This window comes from Vulpes vulpes, chromosome 11 (assembly GCF_048418805.1).
Source record: "Vulpes vulpes isolate BD-2025 chromosome 11, VulVul3, whole genome shotgun sequence".
In the NCBI taxonomy this organism is placed as follows: Eukaryota; Metazoa; Chordata; class Mammalia; order Carnivora; family Canidae; genus Vulpes; species Vulpes vulpes.
The window spans coordinates 24,149,601-24,168,178 of record NC_132790.1 but is presented as its reverse complement, the minus strand read 5'-3'; the positions used below and the strand labels follow the sequence as shown (position 1 = coordinate 24,168,178).

The 18,578-nt window shown below is 49.1% G+C and overlaps 1 protein-coding gene across 2 annotated transcripts; it reads left to right on the top strand.

The window, feature by feature from the left end:
- The first annotated feature begins 14,114 nt into the window (after positions 1–14,114).
- Positions 14,115–18,326, top strand: PHOX2A (paired like homeobox 2A). 2 transcript variants are annotated; one of them, XM_026010553.2, is made up of 3 exons: positions 14,115–14,444; positions 16,638–16,825; positions 17,765–18,326. In XM_026010553.2, exons 1-3 carry the CDS (start codon positions 14,228–14,230, stop codon positions 18,212–18,214), a joined length of 855 nt encoding a protein of 284 aa, XP_025866338.2. In that variant the 5' UTR covers positions 14,115–14,227; the 3' UTR covers positions 18,215–18,326. The 2 variants fall into 2 exon arrangements, with proteins under 2 accessions (XP_025866338.2, XP_072583437.1); XM_072727336.1 differs by lacking the exon at positions 14,115–14,444 and adding an exon at positions 14,748–15,012.
- The last annotated feature ends 252 nt before the right edge of the window (positions 18,327–18,578 follow it).

Below are 18,578 nucleotides of genomic sequence, written 5' to 3'. Positions count from 1 at the left end.
ACCCGGGATCGAATCCCACGTCGGGCTCCCGGTGCATGGAGCCTGTTTCTCCCTCTGCCTGTCTCTGCCTCTCTCTCTCTCTCTCTCTGTGACTATCATGAATAAATAAATAAAATCTTAAAAAAAAAAAAAAAAAGAACAATGAGGTACCACTACACACGTCCTAGAATGACACTGAAAACACCAACTCATTAAGACATCTGGGGTACCTGATACTTCCTGCTATTTAGGTTTTATCAGCATTTTGTCATAAGTATAGTGGACTTGTGTGATGTCTTATATGATGCTAAGATGATGTTCAAAATCCCTGTAGACTAAGTTGTGGCACAAAGGCAGAGGGTTAACATGGTCATGAAGCAAAACGGTGAAGGTGTATTTTTGCCCTTGTGAGATTAAGCAAAACTACCTTTAGTCTTCTTTGCTCATTGAAATAGAGAAAAAACATTTTCAAGTTAATAACTTTATTGCAGGTGGCAGAGATCCTGTTGTTTTGCTCTGTTAAGGAAACCATATTTGGAACACAGTACAATTGGAGTCATCACCTGTCTTAACCTTTCAATAATCCATCACCATTCTCCAAGTACTTTCTGACTTCTGCGTGAGCCAGACAGGTGAGTTAAGAGGGTAAGTAACAGCAATCACCACTTCTGAATTTTCAGGTCTTTGGTGGTTACCTTAGTCTTGCATTTCCCCCAGCAATACAGTATTGGTTTTTGTTTATAATTTTGATAAGAAGGAAGCTGCAGGGCCTCCACTCTAGCTAGCCCTCTCAATCAAAATAGCCATATTCTATGGGTTAGAGACACATATCCTGCCACTTGTTGAATATGCCCATCCGAACTATACACTATAGAACTAGAAAAATCACGGGTTTAAAAATGAGCTTAAGGACAGGACTGACAGTGAGGTAGATTAGAATCAAAAGTCAATTCATCACTTGACTCCATAAGCCTTCACTCTGAGTGGTGGATCGCTGTGCCAACTACAACTCCAATTAGCTTTAGAGCCAGTGTCAACAATTCCCAAGGGCACAGTTATTCTATTAGTTTCCTAGGGCTGCCATAACAAAGTACCATAAACTGAGTGACCTAAAACAACAGAAATTTATTCTCTTGTGGTTCTGGAAGACAGAAGTCCAAAGTCAAGGTGTTGGCAGAGTTGGTTCCTTCTGGAGGCTCTGAGAGAGAATCTGTTCCATGCCTCTCTCTTAGGCTCTAGTGATTATCAATAATCCTTGGCATTCTCTGGCTTACAGTGGATCATGCCAACCTCTGAATGGTGTTCCTCACAATGGTGTTCTTGTTGTTTGTCTGTATGTCCAAATGTCTTTTTGTAAAGACATCAGTCATTAGATTAAGACCCACACCAATCCAGTATGACCTCATCTTAACTTGATTACATCTGCAAAGAACCCATTTCCAAATAAGGTCACCTATTTTACAGGTACCTGAAGCAAGGACTCGACATACCTTTTTGGAGCACACAATTCAACTGTAACAGTCATCCTGGGAAATAACTATAGGTCCCTTTGAGGAAGCCTATCAGGAATATATAGACAGATATTTATACATCTTCCTTAAGTGTATCTACCTTCACTTCATTCAGGGAATCAACTCCGGCCTGGAAATTGGGTGAAAGACCATAACTCTTTATCTTGTCTTAAGTTGGCCTTCTGTTCACTGACTCCAGAGGATTCTTGGTTTTATGAATCAGTTAGGATCTTAGTGAAATGCCCATATTCTTAGTCCCATCTGCTGTGTCTTCCCCCAAAATCCCTGGCCTACAGAAACCAGTTACTATGTACTTTCCAAAGATGTCTTTACTCTTTCACAAATATATTTCTTTTAAAAAAAAAGATTTTATTTATTTATTTATTCATGAGAGACAGAGAGAGGAGGCAGAGACCAGGCAGAGGGAGGAGAAGCAGGCTCCACACAGGGAGCCCAATGTGGGGCTCAGTCACCAGACCTTGGGATCACGCCCTGAGCCGAAGGCAGATGCTCAACCCTAAGCCAGGCATCCCTCTCATAAATATATTTCTCAGTGGCTTAGTGAAGAGAATGTCAACTGGACCATTTCAGGGATTGTGTTCATTGTGAATGAATCACAGTTTCCTAGAAGGAAAGGCTTATAAACCAACATTCCCATCTCCATAAATATTTGGATTTTTTCTGCTACATTATACCAAAGGATTCTTCATTTAACTTAATCAATAAATCCATGTTTCAGTCAACCAACTAGAAGAAAGCAGTCAAATCTATTATACACCCACAAGGGTGAATAAAATTGAAAAGACTGTTTGACATTGAAGACGATGTGGAGCAACCAGAATTCACATACGTGTTAGTGGGAGTGTAAAATGGCACAAACATTTTAGGAAAAATTCTGGTAGTGTCTTACAAAAGGAGACATACATATACTCTATGACCCAACAATTCCTTTTCAAGAGAGATGAAAATACACATCCACAAAAAAAGACTTGCACATAAATGCTTATATCAACACTATTCATACTAGAATAAAACTAGAAAAACCCCGTATGTCCATCAAAAGAGAATGGCTAACCGAATTGCATATTAAATTAGTTTTACATTACTGTGTAACAAACCCAAAACTTAACAAATTTATTTTTTTTAATTTTGTTGGAGCCCAATTTGTATTTTCCCACTGAGCTTTTTTTTCTTTTTCTAAGATTTATTAATTTATGATAGACAGAGAGACAAAGACACAGGAGGAAGGAGAAGCAGGCTCCATTCCAAGAGCCCAATGTGGAGCCCAATGTGGGACTCGATCCTGGGACTCCCAGATCGTGCCCTGGGCCAAAGGCAGGTGCTAAACCGCTGAGCCACCCAGGGATCCACCAACTTAGCAGCTTTAAACAACATCCATAGGGGTGGTGGAAGGGGAGGAGGGCAGGTGTTGGAGGGGAATGGGTGACGGGCACTGAGGCAGACACTTGACGGGATGAACACTGGGTGTTTTTCTGTATGTTGGTAAATTGAACACCAATAAAAATTAATTTAAAAAAATAAATAAATAAACAACATCCACTCATTAGCTCACAATTCACTCATTACCTCATAATTGAGAGTTGAGCACAGTTCTCACCTCCTCAGAATGTGGCTGGGTTCTCATCTGCTCAGGATCTCAGGGTGTCAGCCAGGATGCATTCCTTTCTGGAGGCTTTGAGGAAAAGATCCCCTTCTGAGTTTATTCAGGTTCTTAGAAGAATTCAACTCCTTGTAGTTGTAGGACTGACGTTCTACCTTCTTACTGGCTGTCAGCTGGAAGTCACTCTGAGCTCCTAGAAGTCACCTACATTTTTTACTACGTGACCCCTCCATTTGGCTATGATGAAGAATATTCCTCCTGCTGAGTGATGCTTCAAATCTCTCTGACTTCACTGTTTTCTGACCTCTTAACCCAAATATAAAGGGTTAATTGTCATTAGGTCAGTTCCACCCAGATAATTCCCTTTTTTTTAATAGTCAGTAGTATCATATGATATAACCTAATTACGAAAGTAGTATCTCATCATATTCATAGTACTGGTAATTATACAGGGCATGTACACCAAGGGGTGGGAATTTTAGGAGAGATCTTAGAATTCTGCCTGCACAAGTATATTCGTTCAATTGAAATACTCAGCAATTTTAAAAAGTAATGAACTATTGATGCACACAACAGATGAATATCAGAAACTTAATGCTGAATAAAAGAAGGCTTACACAAAGTACTCAAAGGAATTAAAGAACAGGCAACATTAAAAAAAAAAAAAAAAAAAAACAGGAGTCAGAACTCCTAGTTATTAGAACTACCACAGGGATGCCAGCCTCTCTGGTAAGTGCACTCATATTGATCAATTTAGCTTAATTTAAAATTATGTTCCTCCCCCTGGTCCAGCACCCTCAAAATCCATTCCCACATGTATTTTCCAGATTTTATTGATATAATTTGAAAAATCTTTTATTTTTTTAAGATTTTATTTATTTATTTGAGAAAGAGAGAGAAGGAGCAGGGGGAGGGCCAGAGGGAGAAGCAAACTCCCTGCTGAGCAGGAGCCCTATGCAGAGCTCAATCTCAGGACCCTAGGATCATGAATTGAGCTGAAGGCAGATGCTTAACCAACTAAGCCAGCCAGGCGCCCCCCAAAAATATTTTAATTCTTTTAGTGGGAATGTTTTCTTGTGAATTTGACTTCCTATTTGATCATGAGGCATATTGGGGTCTGATTCTGGTTATAAGTATGGAGATAATGAAGTCAATGGGATGGGTCATAAGGAAACTTAGTTCCCTCTTACCGGATAATTCCCATGGGGATATCTTTACATGGTCTTCAAACAAGAGAGAAGTTATCCCATTAGACAGGTATGGGGTGCTATAGTAGCTGGCTACTCTCAGTGGGAGGTTGGTGTTGTGACAGTTGCCTGCAGTGGTAGATAGATTCTGACATGGCTCTCAGTGATCCTTGTCTTCTGATTCTCATGCCCTTGTATAATCCTCTCTCCTTGAGTGTGGGCAGGACCTAGTAACTTTCTTCTAAGGAGAGGAATATGGCAAAAGTTGATATGATGTCATTTCCAAGATTAGTTTATGAAAGACTGATTTTTGTCTTGCTGGTACTTTGGCTCTTCTTATGTGTTTTCCCTGTTGGAGAGGCCCATATGGCAAAGAACTGAGGGCAACCTTTAGCCAACATCTGGTAAGGACTGAGCCCTTCAATCCAACAACCCTGGAGGAACTGAGTCCTGGTAACAACCACGTGAGTGAGGTTGGAACCAATCTTTCCTTGGTTAAGCCTTCATTTGGACTGGAGGTTTCGCACCTTGATTGCAACCTATGAGAGGCCCTGAAGCAGAATACTCAGGTAAGTTACATCAAGATTCCTGATCCATGGGGCAGCCCAGGTGGCTCAGTGGTTTAGCGCTGCCTTCAGCCCAGGGTGTGATCCTGGAGAACCGAGACCTGGGATCAAGTCCCATGTCAGGCTTCCTGCATGGAGCCTGCTTCTCCCTCTGCCTGTGTCTCTGCCTCTTTCTCTCTCTCTCTCTCTCTGTTTCTCTCATGCATAAATAAATAAAATCTTAAAAAAAAAGATTTTTGATTCACAGAAATCATGAGATAATAAATGTATGTTGTTTTAAACTAATAAGTTTAGGGGTAATTTATAACAATGGATAACAATACACCTGCCTAATATCAATTCTCCCTTCAGCAACATAGACTCTACTGGGGTCAGGGGAATACTAATGTGCTCAGTTAAAATCTTGCCTTTCTGGGGCACCTGGGTGGCTCAGTCAGTTAAGCGTCTCCCTTTGGCTCAGGTCATGATCCCAAGGTCCTGGAATTGAGTCCCACATTGGGCTCCTTGCTTGGTGGGAAGCCTACTTCTCCCTCTCCCTCTGCCTGCTGCTCCACCTACTTATGCACTGTGTGTGTGTGTGTGTGTGTGTGTGTGTGTGTGTGTGTGTGTCAAATAAATAAAATCTTAAAAATAAAAAAGACTTGCCTTTCTAGTCTCCCATCAAGTTTGATGTAACTATATGACTAAGTTCAGGCAAAGTAAGTGGAAATGTTGTATGGAACTTCTAGAAGATTCCTTATAGGAAGTGTCTTACTGAGAAGTGCACTTTTTCTTTTCCTTCTTTGACATTCTTATGGCCTAGAATGTGGATGTGATGGTTGGAACTCCAGCAGTTATCAAGGACATAAGAACCTTTAAGTTAGAAGCCACACTTTAGGAAACAAAAAGAAGGAAGGAATATGCGTCCTTAATGCCCAGGGAGCAGCCACACAAGCACTGGACTCCTTACTTATAGACTTAAATGAAGAAGACTTAAATGAAGAAGAAATAAGTATCGTATTATTTTGCTTACATTATTGTTATTTTGGATTTTCCCTTATCTGCACCCAACCCAACCCTATATCACATAGGGCTTAGGGCCCTCTTAGCTGTTCAAATCCTTTCATCACCATTCCCATCCCATATGTCCCTCTTCCAAACCATTCGCTCTCTCACATAGGAGAAAATCTTGAGTTTGATTTTTACCCTCTTTCATTCTCTCTCTAAGCTTTCCACACCTCCTCACAATCCTTGAATTCCTCATTCCCTTTATATTCATCCCTGACAGTCTCCCAAGTCTATGCTCTTTATGTGTACTTAATTCCAGGTGGCCACTGGTGTAATAAATTGATGAACTGCTTTGCCATTGAATGACACTCCATCTCTAGACTTTTACTACTTTTGGTCCCAACCAGGAATCATAATTATTCCAAGGTTCCAACAGTTCTGAGAGTGATCCTCTCAGCCAATCTAGTACCAATTTCTATATCAGTCAGAGTCATTTACAAGTTGTTTACAAGCAACAGAAACTAACTTCATCTTATTTAAGCAAAAAAATATTTTTTTATTACAGACACCTGGGTGGCTCAATCAGTTAAGCATCTGCTTTTGGGTTCAGGTCATGATCTTGGGGTCCTGGGATCAAGCCCCAAACTGGTATCCCTGCTCAGCAGGGAGCCTGCTTCTCCTTCTCCCTCTGTCCCCCACTCAGTCTCTTTCTCTCTTAAACAAATAAAAAAATCTTTTTTAAATTATTAGATATATTACATTTATAAAAGATACTAGATATCTCAGAGACTTACTGGAATGACTGGAGGACCAAATATAGAGCCATAGAACTAGAAATACTGCCCTAATTGAGCTGTATTATTTTCTCCATGAAGACAGCCTTGCCACCACTGCCCCTTGCACAGCTGACATGGTTGGCACTGAACTCTTAATGCTATCAAGAACAAGTTCTGTGCTGTACGTAGAACTAGATCTCCTGAAACCCTTTGCCCCTGTAGAGAATTCTTATGGTCCAGGAATCCTCACTACTATAGATTCCTTAGCTTAGTCTGTGATGAGTGTACATGATTGGCTGAGACTAAGTCAAGTGTCTGCATCTTGATTTTAGGGGAAGTTTAGAAAGCAAGTATCTGGCATCTGTTAGATGGGGAGTTCCCTTAACTTAGAGAGTGGTTTCAAATGCTAGATGCCAAAAAAAGAATAATGAATGTCAACTCTTTCTTTCTGTTAGGCCAGAGTGCCAAAAAGGACTGGGAGAATCACACTTTCCTAATTTCTCTGGATCTTCCCAAATATCTCCATTTCACCTGGAAGACAGTCACTGTTTCCTAATCAATACATTCACTTAAGGGGGTGGTAGAAAACTGGACTATGGACAATCTGCCAAGTACATGATTATCCTACTGCTGTAGCCTCAGATTGCTGGCCATAGGCAGAGGTTTCCTTATGAGAGTTACAAATTATCATGCCATTCCTCATCTACATGTTCCCTCTTTAAAAAAAAAAAGATTTTATTTATTTGTTCATGAGAGACACAGAGAAAGAGAAAGAGGCAGAGACACAGGCAGAGGGAGAAGCAGGTTCCATGCAGGGAGCCCGACGTGGGACTCGATCCTAGGTCTCCGGGATCACACCCTGGGCTGAAGGCGACGCTAAACCGCTGAGCCACCATGGCTGCCCTACCTAATCCCTCTTGATGCACCTTCCTGAGGTTGTAAGTGTGGGCAGGATACACCAATATTTTACCTTTTCTTTTCTTTCTTTTATTTTACCTTTTTGTATTTAATCCTTTGGCGTTCCAACCATAGGGCAAAGGGATAAATAGACATCAAGTTCTAATAGACACATACAGTAGTTTTTCCAGCTACTTTATTATCACCTAACAAGGTCATACCATTTCCAGGCTCAGAATGGAGACATTCTCACTACATCCCACCCTACATCAACAAGGCCAGTCCTATATTTTAGGGTCTGCTGTTTGAATCATTACATACCTTATACCAATTTTTTATTTGAATATCTTTATTTGGAAGTGACAGAAATCCAACCTGAACTAGATTAAATATAAAAAAGAATATATTGGATAAAAAAAAATCCGATGAAAGACTGAACAACCAACTAATTTGCAAAGAGAGTAAGGATTCTCAAGAATCGCTAGAATGAGCCTCCTAAATTCTAACAGGAGACTCTATATGTTTTCCTCAACTTTTGTTTATTTTTTTCTTCACTGCAGACCATCTTTTCTTTTTATGATAGAGAAAATGGCTGCAAACGTTTTCCTGAGATTTATATATATATAGCTTTCACCATTCGAAAGAGAATGATTTGTTTCTCAAGAAGAAATGATGAGGAATGGTTTGTTGACCCATCTTTGAACAAGTACATACACCTGAACCAATTATAGCTGAGGGTAGGATTATATGAGAACAATGATCCCTAAGGTGGCCATGTGGATGGAGAAGACAGTTCCCAAGAGAAGAGTTGTGCTGGGCTGACCACACTATAGATGTCCACTATGGCAGCAGCCCTTAGGAGGTCCCTTCCCAAGCACAAAAACTTGGATAAGTTTGTCAATGTATGGTATGGTTGTTAGGATCAAAGCTTTTTTTTCCTCTTCCCTTTTTATTTTTTTAAAGATTTTATTTATTTGTTTATTTGAGTGAGAGAGAGAGAGCACAAGCAGGGGGAGGGGCAGAGGAAGAAGGAGATGCAGACCCCTGCTGAGCAGGGAGCCTAATGGGGGGCTTGATCCCAGAACCCCGAGATCATGACCCAAGCCAAAGGCAGACACACCTGACTAACCCCAGGTGCCCCATCTTCTTTCCTTTTTATTTTATTTTATTTTATTTTATTTAAAGATTTTATTTATTTATTTGAGAGAGAGGGAGACAGAGCATGAGCAAGGGGAGGAGACAGAGGGAGATGAGGGGGGGGCAGGCTCCCCGCTGAGCAGGGAGCTTGATGCAGGTCTCAATCCCAGGATCCTGGGATCATGACCTGAGATGAAGGCAGCAGTTTAACTAAGTGAGCTACCCAGGCACCCCTCTTCTTCCCTTTTTTTTTTTTTAAGATTTTATTTATTCATGAGAGACACACAGAGAGAGAGAGAGAGAGAGAGAGAGAGGCAGAGACACAGAGGAGAAGCAGGCTCCATCCAGGAAGCCTGAAACAGGACTCGATCCTGGGACCCCAGGATCAAGCCCTGGGCCAAAGACAGGTGCTAAATCGCTGAGCCACCCAGGCATCCCTTCTTCCCTTTTTAAAAGAAGAGTCAACTCACCTCACCATCTATGTGCCATTCTCTTGTCCAGAGAACTAAAACATTCTAGGGAGAATTTTCCCATAGACAAGTGTCCACGTATCCATCAGACTAGGAGATTCTTTTTTTAAAATATTTTATTTTATTATTTATTCGTGAGAGGTAGAGAGAGAGAGAGAGAGGCAGAGACACAGGCAGAGGGAGAAGCAGGCTCCATGCAGGGAGCCCGATGCAGGACTCGATCCCGGGACTCCAGGATCTCGGCCTGGGCCTAAGGCAGGCACTAAACAGTTGGCTTCCAGTCATGGTTAGACAATGATGACACTGAGGACACTGCTTCAGAGAGTGAGAAGATAAGTTTCTATGGTAGGGAGGAACAGCTGCTCTTCCATGCTCTTCCCCATAGGACAGAAGTGTTGACCAGGAGTGCACTGGCTTAATAAATCATCATGGCAGACACATTCTGAATCTAGGCAAGCCTTGCTCATAGTTCTGAGAGGAGGCTAAGGTCAGAGACTACTCATGGAAGTGGGAATAAGGTGGTGGTACCTAGAAATTCCCAGGCTAACATTCTCCAAGTGACCACAGGCGGGAAAAGTTCTCCAAAACATGGGTCCTTCCTCATCCATTCTCACGGGATTTCTACTGTCTAGGCTCACAGAGTAAGTTAGTGTCAGAGCAGAAAAAAAAAGTCCCTCCCCGGGTTCTTTTTTGCACGATGCTCCCTGTCAGGGGAGTCCTCCCACCATGACACACTTCCAGTGTTTTTAGCTTGACTCTACAGGACCACTCCCTGGGCCTCACCATCTTCATCTACAAAAACTAAGAGGTCAGGCTGGGTAATTCTGCTAGGCCCTGGTACCTTCTGAAAACTTGAGGGCAAAAGTGATGCTGTGGTGCAAAGATAGGAGTTTAAATAAATTTATTTGTTTGTTTATTTATTTATTTATAAATATTTTTATTTATTTATTCATGAGAGACACAGAGAAAGGGAGAGGCAGAGACACAGGTACAGGGAGAAGCAGGCTCCAAGCAGGAAGCCTGATGTGGGACTTGATCCTGGGACTCCAGGACCACACCCGGGCCAAAGACAGACACTAAACCGTTGAGCCATCCAAGGATCTCCCTTTTTTTATTAATTAATTTTTTAACATATATATTTATTTATTCATGAGAAACACTGAGAGAGGGAGAGGCAGAGACACAGGCAGAAGGAGAAGCAGGCTCCACGCAGGGAGTCCGATGAAGATAGGAGTTTATGTCCAGAATCTATATCCAGGTATCAGGTATAACAAATCAGAGAAGCTTGAACGGAGTGTGGTCTGGGTCTGTGAGTCACATAGGGTTCAGTCAGTTAGTGAGAGGGAGAAGGGGTATGTGTGTGTGATGTTGGTGATGGTGGTGGCAGCAGTGGTATATTATTTTTTTAAGATTTTATTTATTCATAAGAGACACACAGAGAGAGAGAGAGGCAGAGATACAGGCAGAGGGAGAAGCAGGCTCCATGCAGGGAGTCTGATGCGGGACTGGATCCCAGCAATACTGGATCACGCCCTGAGCTGAAGGTAGACGCTTAACTTAACCGCTGAGCCACTCAGGCATCCCAGCAGTGATATATTTAAAAAACACTTAATTAATACTTACTATGTGCCAGGTACTATTCAAACACTTTATGTATTTTAACCCATCTAATCATAAAATAAACCAGTTTACAGGTGAGAAGAGGATGAGCTTCCCACAACAGATCTCTGCACTGGCCTCTTGAGTGTGAGGTCCTTGGAGAAGACCACTCTGCCTCTTTCCTTCTTTTATGGTGAGTTCAGGGAACCCTCTTCTCTCTCTCTCTCTCTCTCTCTCTCTCTCTCTCTCTCTCTCACAGACACACACACACACACACACACACACACACACACACACACTCATTCATACACACCATACAGCCTAGCCTCCAAAGTTCCCCCACTTCCACCAACTGGAAGACCTGAGCCCAGTAGTGAACAAGGTTCAAAGCATCTTTGGGGGCTGTGTCTGCTTCTGTGCCAATCAGCAGGTGCAAATAGCCGCCTGAAGAGAAAGGAACCTCCAACTCCACAGCCCCAAGCATGGGAAGGTCAGCTCCTGCCCTGCTAACCCTGTAACATGCATGTTAAAATAAAATTTCTAATCACCACTACCATAATTTGATTACCTGTAAAGGTGTCAAGCATTCACAAATTATCTTGGTCAGAAATTTTGGTTGCCAGTGTCAGAAGCCCAAGTTTAGACAGAGAGGGGAATCTAATGGTTCAATGACCAAACCATAGAAATGACAGGAATAGATCATGGTCTGAGACAACCAGAACCATGGCTTTTTTGCCTCCCCTCATATCTCTACTTGTCACTGCCTACAAGCTTCAGTTGTTCCTTTGCTTCAGTTTTGTCACTGGGGAAGAGATAAAGCCCCCTACAAATTCCTCAGATGAGAGAGGACTTTCTTCCAAGCAGAAGGTTTGCTCAGAGGAAGGAAGTTTTCTGTCCCTGGGGAATGAGGGAATGAAGAAAGGAGGATGATCCCTTTCCAGAGAGTGGGGAGCGGAAATCAGGGTATGAGGATTTGTTCCCCAGAAACAAGGGCAGGGATTCCCCAACACAAAGATTTCAGCTCACCTTTCATTAACTCAACAAGCAGATATGGGAAGACCTGTGATGTACAGAATGATGTACTAGACACTGCGGTAGGGCTGGGAAGAGTTGTTCTATCCTGAGACCTTGCACTTTATTGCGAATATTGGTGACATGAATAACCAAAAGAGAGGTACTATGGGACGCTCAACATAGCCTAGGGGCATCAGGGAAGGTTTCCAGGAAGGAATAATGTCCAAATTGAGACCAGATGGATAAACAAGAGTCAACCAGGTTTGGGAGTTTGGGGGAGTTGGGGTGGGTTGGGGAGTGGAATGACCATTCCAGCCAGAAAGAACAGCTCTAAACTAAAAAAATCAATCAACGTGTGAGGGCTTCAAAGAAAGCCAAGGTGAGGGGGAGGTGGCTGGAGCACTGACACAAGGGGACGTTGTGACCAGAATGAGGGCTTCGTTTTGATCCTAAGGACAATGGAGAGCAACACTAGGTCTAAGGAGAGCACTTCTGATTTCTCAAGTCTGAGGTCCCTTGGGCTCCCTGCAGAGGAGGTGTCAAAGGTGAGAGGTACCCTTCACACACCAGTGGAGAGAACTTGTGAAGCAGTTTTGCCGTCGCTTTAGAAGTCTATACCCAAAAAGTAATTAGAGAAAACAATTCAAAGAAAACCCCTGGCATGGAGTTACAGAAAATGGGGAGACGTGGTCCTTGTGTGAAGCAAAGAACTGGTGGCCCTTGAAGTGGATGACCTGATGGTGGGCATGTTCCCCATAGTGGGAAATTGGGGAAAGACCTTCCCAAGAAACTTCTCTTGCAGGCAAGGGCTTTGGTAATAAGGGGTCACCCTCCCCGGGCTTTCTTCTGGGTCTTCTCTTCCATCTGTAGGACCTACCAAGATTTGGGTGGAGGACGCTGGGGGCTGGGTAGGAAAGCTGTCCAATCCACCTCAGGTGAACTGCAGGGGGAAAAAGCTTCCCTCTTCCGATCTGGAAAGGATTCTGTGTTGGTTTTCCCACAGCGTGAAAGCCAGAGGCAGAATATGCAGAGGGAGGCTGAGGGAGAGTCCTGAGGTCACTCCATTACTCTTGATCCTGACATTCATCACATACACACACTCTGTGCCAAGGATGTTGGGGACCAAAGTATCAAACTGGGCGGTGGTGGGCAGGGGGACTGAGCTGGGGAACTGGGGCAGGAGAGAGGCAGGCCAGGCCCTAAAGGCACAGAGTAGGGGTGTGTGGCCAGGTCAGGTTAGGGGAATCTGGGCAGCAGCGACCCGTCCCCTTGTCCCCTCGGGCAGCCTCGCCTGGCCTCCACCACCATCCTACCGCCCCTAGGCGCTCCAGCTGTGGGTCTCAGCTCTCAGAATGCTCTTTCTCTCAGCTCTGTTCCTCCTCTGTCTCTCCCGGGCCCTGTCTCTCTGAGACCGCCCCTCCGTGTGTGTCTCCCTGTCCCTGCCCTGTTTTGTCTCATCTGTCTCCTGATCTCCATCTCAATCCTTGTTCCCATCCATGTCTTACCCTGGGCCATCTCTGTCCCCACGCCAGCCTCACTCTCTTTCTCCATCCGCTCTCTGTCTCTCTCTTATCCTGTCTCCTCTGTCTCTGCCTTGTCCCCATCTCCATCCCTGCTTTTCTCTTGCACGCGCTTCAGCTTTGTCTCCATCTCTGTCCCTGTGGGGACCCGCTTGCCCTTGTCTCCAATCTCTCTCTCTCTCCTCCATGTCTCATCCTTGTCTCCATCTGTGTACCTGTATCTCTCTTGTCCCTTTTCCCAGCACTATTTCTGTCCCTTTTTCTCCCTGCTTCCTCTCTTCATCCACGTCCCCATCCCAGGCTCCGTGTCTTCCTCGTCCGTGTCTCCATCCCCCTCCTGGGCCGCCTCTGTGGTCCCCGCCGGGATGGGACCTCGCTGGGGGCGGGGCCGAGGGGCTGGATCAGAATAACTCGGTTATCAAGACGAATTGAATTAACTTCTTCACAGGAGCGCCGCCAGGCCTGTCTCCCCTCCCTCCTGCGGGGCCGCAGGTGGGGAGGCCGAGGAAAGGGGTTGGGACCCTCCAGCCCGGCACTGTGGCAGAGAGTGAAGGTCTGTCTGGTCGGGATTGAGACGCGACGGGGACTCTAGGGATGGGGCCCCGCACTGCCCCGCCCTGCGCCTCGGGAGCCCAGGGAGGGCGGCGGGGACCCTTCGGAGTGGGGGTCTGGGGTAGCCGGGGGTGGGGCCTGAGCCGCCCAGGCCCCGCCCCGCGGAGCCCGCCCGCCCCGCCCCCTCCGCGGGGTCCTGAGCGTTAAAAGGCGCGCGGGCCGGGCCGGGCTGCACTTGCATTGCACCCGGGCGGAGGGCGGCCGCGACGGGGCGGGCGGACTCGCGGGCGCTCAGAGTCGGCCTCGGGTCCTCGGCGCCAGGCGCTCCGACCCTCATCCCGACCCCCACCCGGCCGGGAACCCCGACCCTGACCCGGCCCGGCCCGGCCCCCGCCCCCGACCCCCGGGCCGATGGACTACTCCTACCTCAATTCGTACGACTCGTGCGTGGCGGCCATGGAGGCGTCCGCCTACGGCGACTTCGGCGCCTGCAGCCAGCCCGGCGGCTTCCAATACAGCCCCCTGCGACCCGCCTTCCCCGCGGCTGGTCCGCCCTGCCCCGCGCTCGGCTCCTCTAACTGCGCGCTCGGCGCCCTACGCGACCACCAGCCTGCGCCTTACTCGGCAGGTGAGCCCAGCCCCGGCCCAAGCCTCCCTCCGAATCCTGCGGAAGCCCCAGCCCCTGCCCTATTCGGCAAGTGATTGCGACTGCCCCCACAGCCGCCCCCATCCTTGCCCTCCAACACCCGCGGGATCCCCAGCCCCTCTGGAAGACGGGGTTCCCCTTGGCAGAGTTCAGCCCCACCCTCTCATCCCCTTCCTCTTCCTCACTGCCAGATCCCTGTCCTGTGCTCTTCAGGCCAGGGAAATAGATCCCTGGTCCAGCCCCAGGCCCCTCACCGGATCCTCCCCTCCCCGCCTGCAAAGTCTGACCACCAAACCTCTCCATCCCCGTATCCTTGGAAGATGCCCCCGGCTCAGTCCAATCAGATCCCCATCCCTATCCCCACCCCACTTCATGTCTGACCCCCAGCAAGAGCTTCTGCAGCGGCTGAGCTGCCCAGATGGAAACCTTCCTAGAGCCCCAGCACCATCAAGCCCCTCCTGCCTGGTTTTGAACCCATCCTGCCTGTGTTTAGACCCTCTTGCTCCACTGAAACCCCAACCATCGCTTGCTGGAAGAAAAGCGTGCCCAGGTCATTAAGCCATTTTCATTCCCCCCCCCTTCCCCCTGGAGACTCTCCTAGCTAGAGTCCTGCAGAACCCAGAAGCAGCCCCCCACTATCTCCAAGCCTCTTGATCCAAGTCCCCATCTGAACCCTCAACCTCACAGAGCCTTGCAGCCATCCCGATCTCTCCGGTTAGAGTCCAGGCTGCCCCACCCAATCTCCTTATCTCCTTCCTTCCGGGGAAGACCACTGGGACCCAAGTAGAAGATTGGAGCCTGAGGGGTGGGAAGGGATGGTGAGATAGGGACCCGGATTTGGAGAAATGAGAACCAGCAAGATGGATCCAAAAACTGGAACAGGGATGGGGAGATTGGTACTCTGGGCCAGATGAGGACGGGGATTGGGGGTATAGGGTCAGGAAATGGGGTTATGGGCCCCACTGAGATGGGGTTCTGAGATGGGGAGAGGAGAACAGGTATAGAGAGGTATGAGCAAAAGTGGGAAGACTGGGGACCCTGGGAGAAATGGGGGACCCAGGGTTGGGGAGATGGAGATAAGAACTAGAGGTGATGGGGACAGGAATTGTGGGAGATTGGGGACCAAGGAAGACTGGCAACAGAGATGAGGAAGATGGGACTAGGAATGGGGTGTTGGAGACAAGGATCAGGGGGAGATGGAGAACTAGGGATATAGGACAAAGATGTAAGATACTGGGGACTCCTGAAGAATATGGAGACCTAAGCAGGGTTGGAGACAAGGATGAGGAGATACTGTCAGAAACACTGTCTGTGGGGGCAGTGGGGCCTGGCATGGGGTAAAAGAGAAACAAGGATGGGAAGAGTGAGGGAGAGGGGTGGGGCTGGCTGTGGGGCAGTTGAGACACAGAGGTGCCTGGGAGGAAGAAGGGCAAAGAAAAGGTGAAGGAACCTGGGTCTGGATGGGGAAAAATAAGGACCCTTTTCAGTGGGCACAAAGAAAAGAATGGTCCCAAAGGGGAAAGCTGAAGAGAGATGTGGATGGAGAAAGATGAGGAAGAGGAGAGGACACTGGAGGAGAATGGGATGTGAGATGGGGCTGAAGAAATGAGGCCTGGGAGGGAAAGAAATGACAGGGGAGAGGGAGCCAATTCCCTACATGGCAGAGAGTATGTGCCAGGGCTCAAAGTAGACCTAGGCCAGGGAGTCTCAGTCACCCAGCTCCAGAACTGGCTACTGGGAAGGCCCACGATGCTGATGAGACCTGGCAATCAAGGCTAAGGTGGACAGAGCAGGACCTGAAACCAAGCAGGGCAGACTGACCAAGGCGGAAGCACACCATAGGGGAGGTCGGAGGAGCAGGTGGGCTGGAGAGAGGGAAGGGAACACAGCAGAGTACCAAGGACAGGTCAGCCGTCCTGACCTAAGGATCAGATCTTGATTGCCTCGCTGCGGCTCTGGGGCTCCAGGTCCGCCTGCGCCCTGTCCGCCTTCACTCCTGCCGGCTCCACTGAGAGATGGGGCAGACGCTCTCCGTTCGAGACCGAGGGGAGGAAGCCGAGGGGCTGAGTCAGGCGCGGGGAACGGTGAGCGATCGCAGGGGCAGGACACAGCGGGCTGAGCTCGGCCCCTCATGCCCCCACCTTCGTTGCTCCCCCCTCCTGCACACACCCCTAGTGCCCTACAAGTTCTTCCCGGAGCCGTCGGGCCTGCATGAGAAGCGCAAGCAGCGGCGCATCCGTACCACGTTCACCAGTGCACAGCTCAAGGAGCTGGAGCGCGTCTTCGCAGAGACTCACTACCCCGACATTTACACACGCGAGGAGCTGGCGCTCAAGATCGACCTGACTGAGGCTCGCGTGCAGGTGTGTGTTTGCGTGTGTACGGAAGTGTACGTGTTGGGGGGGATGGGAGGTTAGTGCCCTACACCTGGGGGCCTCGGGTGGCAGGCAGGGGCAGCTTGGAGGTGGAGAGCTGGGGCCAGGGGCCAGGGCACAGTCCGGGGGTGGTTGGGCAGGAGAGGATGGGCAGCGGGAGGAGACAGCGGGCCAAGACTTGGCAGACCTGAGGCCCTCTGGAGAACTGAGCTCTTCAGCCCCCAGGATTTCCCCTCTGTTCCCTTAGTACGGCCAGGCATGTAGAAGGATGCTAGGGAAGCCTGGAAGCTTCCCAAGTGGGTAGAGTGGGAGCCCCGGGCGGCCTCAGTGCCAAGGCAGGCGAATCCCAGAAAGCCAGCCAGTGCCTCCATGTCCCCTCCCCAGCTCTGCAGCTGTGAGATCTCTGAGCCTGGAAACCCAGGGCTCTGGGCAGGCGCAGGGCTGAGGAGGGTCCGCCCAGGTGGACTCTGTTGTCTGTCTTACAAATCCAAGTGGAGATGTCCAGCCGGTCCACCCTTACTGGAGACCCTGGACAAAAGGTTTCCCCTAGTACCCCACCCCTTCTCCACCGCCGTGGGACACTCCAGGTGGAAATCCCTGGAGCTTCTTGTAGGAAGGAATTGGGGGCAGGGCTTTGGGTGATAAGGCAGCGAAGGCGGAGTCCCCTCCAGGAGACCTGGAACACTGGAGCCTGCCGGGTCGCGGGGGATCAGATCCCCCAGGGGAAGACCAGGAGGGAGGGGCAAATGGAGGAGAGGCCTCGAGCAGAGAGACGAGGAGGGCCCTGAGCCAGGTAGTGGAGGGCCGAGGGGCCCACGCCCAGGAATCCGGTAATAATCCCGATCCGACCCCTTCCAGACCGAGGGCTCCCGCGCGTCTCGCGGCCTCGGCCTGACCCGCCCCTGTGCCCCGCCCCTGTGCCCGCAGGTCTGGTTCCAGAACCGCCGGGCCAAGTTCCGCAAACAGGAGCGTGCGGCCAGCGCCAAGGGTGCGGCGGGCGCGGCGGGCGCCAAAAAGGGCGAGGCGCGCTGCTCGTCCGAGGACGACGACTCCAAGGAGTCCACGTGCAGCCCCACGCCCGACAGCACCGCGTCGCTGCCCCCGCCGCCCGCCCCCGGCCTGGCCAGCCCGCGTCTGAGCCCCAGCCCGCTGCCTGCCGCCCTGGGCTCCGGGCCCGGCCCTGGCCCCGGGCCCCAGCCGCTCAAGGGCCCGCTGTGGGCGGGCGTGGCGGGCGGCGGGGGCGGCGGGCCGGGCGCGGGCGCGGCGGAGCTGCTTAAGGCCTGGCAGCCGGCGGAACCCGGGCCCGGGCCCTTCTCCGGGGTTCTGTCCTCCTTCCACCGGAAGCCTGGCCCGGCCCTGAAGACCAATCTCTTCTAGCCGCCGGACTCTGGAGGTGCGGGGCCTGCCCCCCAGAGATGCCCCTGCCCCTCAGGACCTGACAGGGTCCCTCCCCATCCGGGCGCCCGCCTGGAAGTGCCCACCTGCCCCACCCCCTACCGTGTCCCACTCCCGTGTGCCCTCCCCAGCTTCGGAGACCGAGTCAGGGCCTCTCGTCCTCACCTACCGCCCCAGCAGAATGGGGTACTTTCACCGGAGAGCCCCCCCTTCCAGCTTGGCTTTCTTTGAAACCGGGATCAAATAACCCCGCTGGAACTTGAGGGTCCTCAAGCAGAGCAGCAGCCTGGCTCCCTCCCCTGGCTCTGCAGCTGGCTGGCTCACTCTTCACCCTAGCGACCAGCCC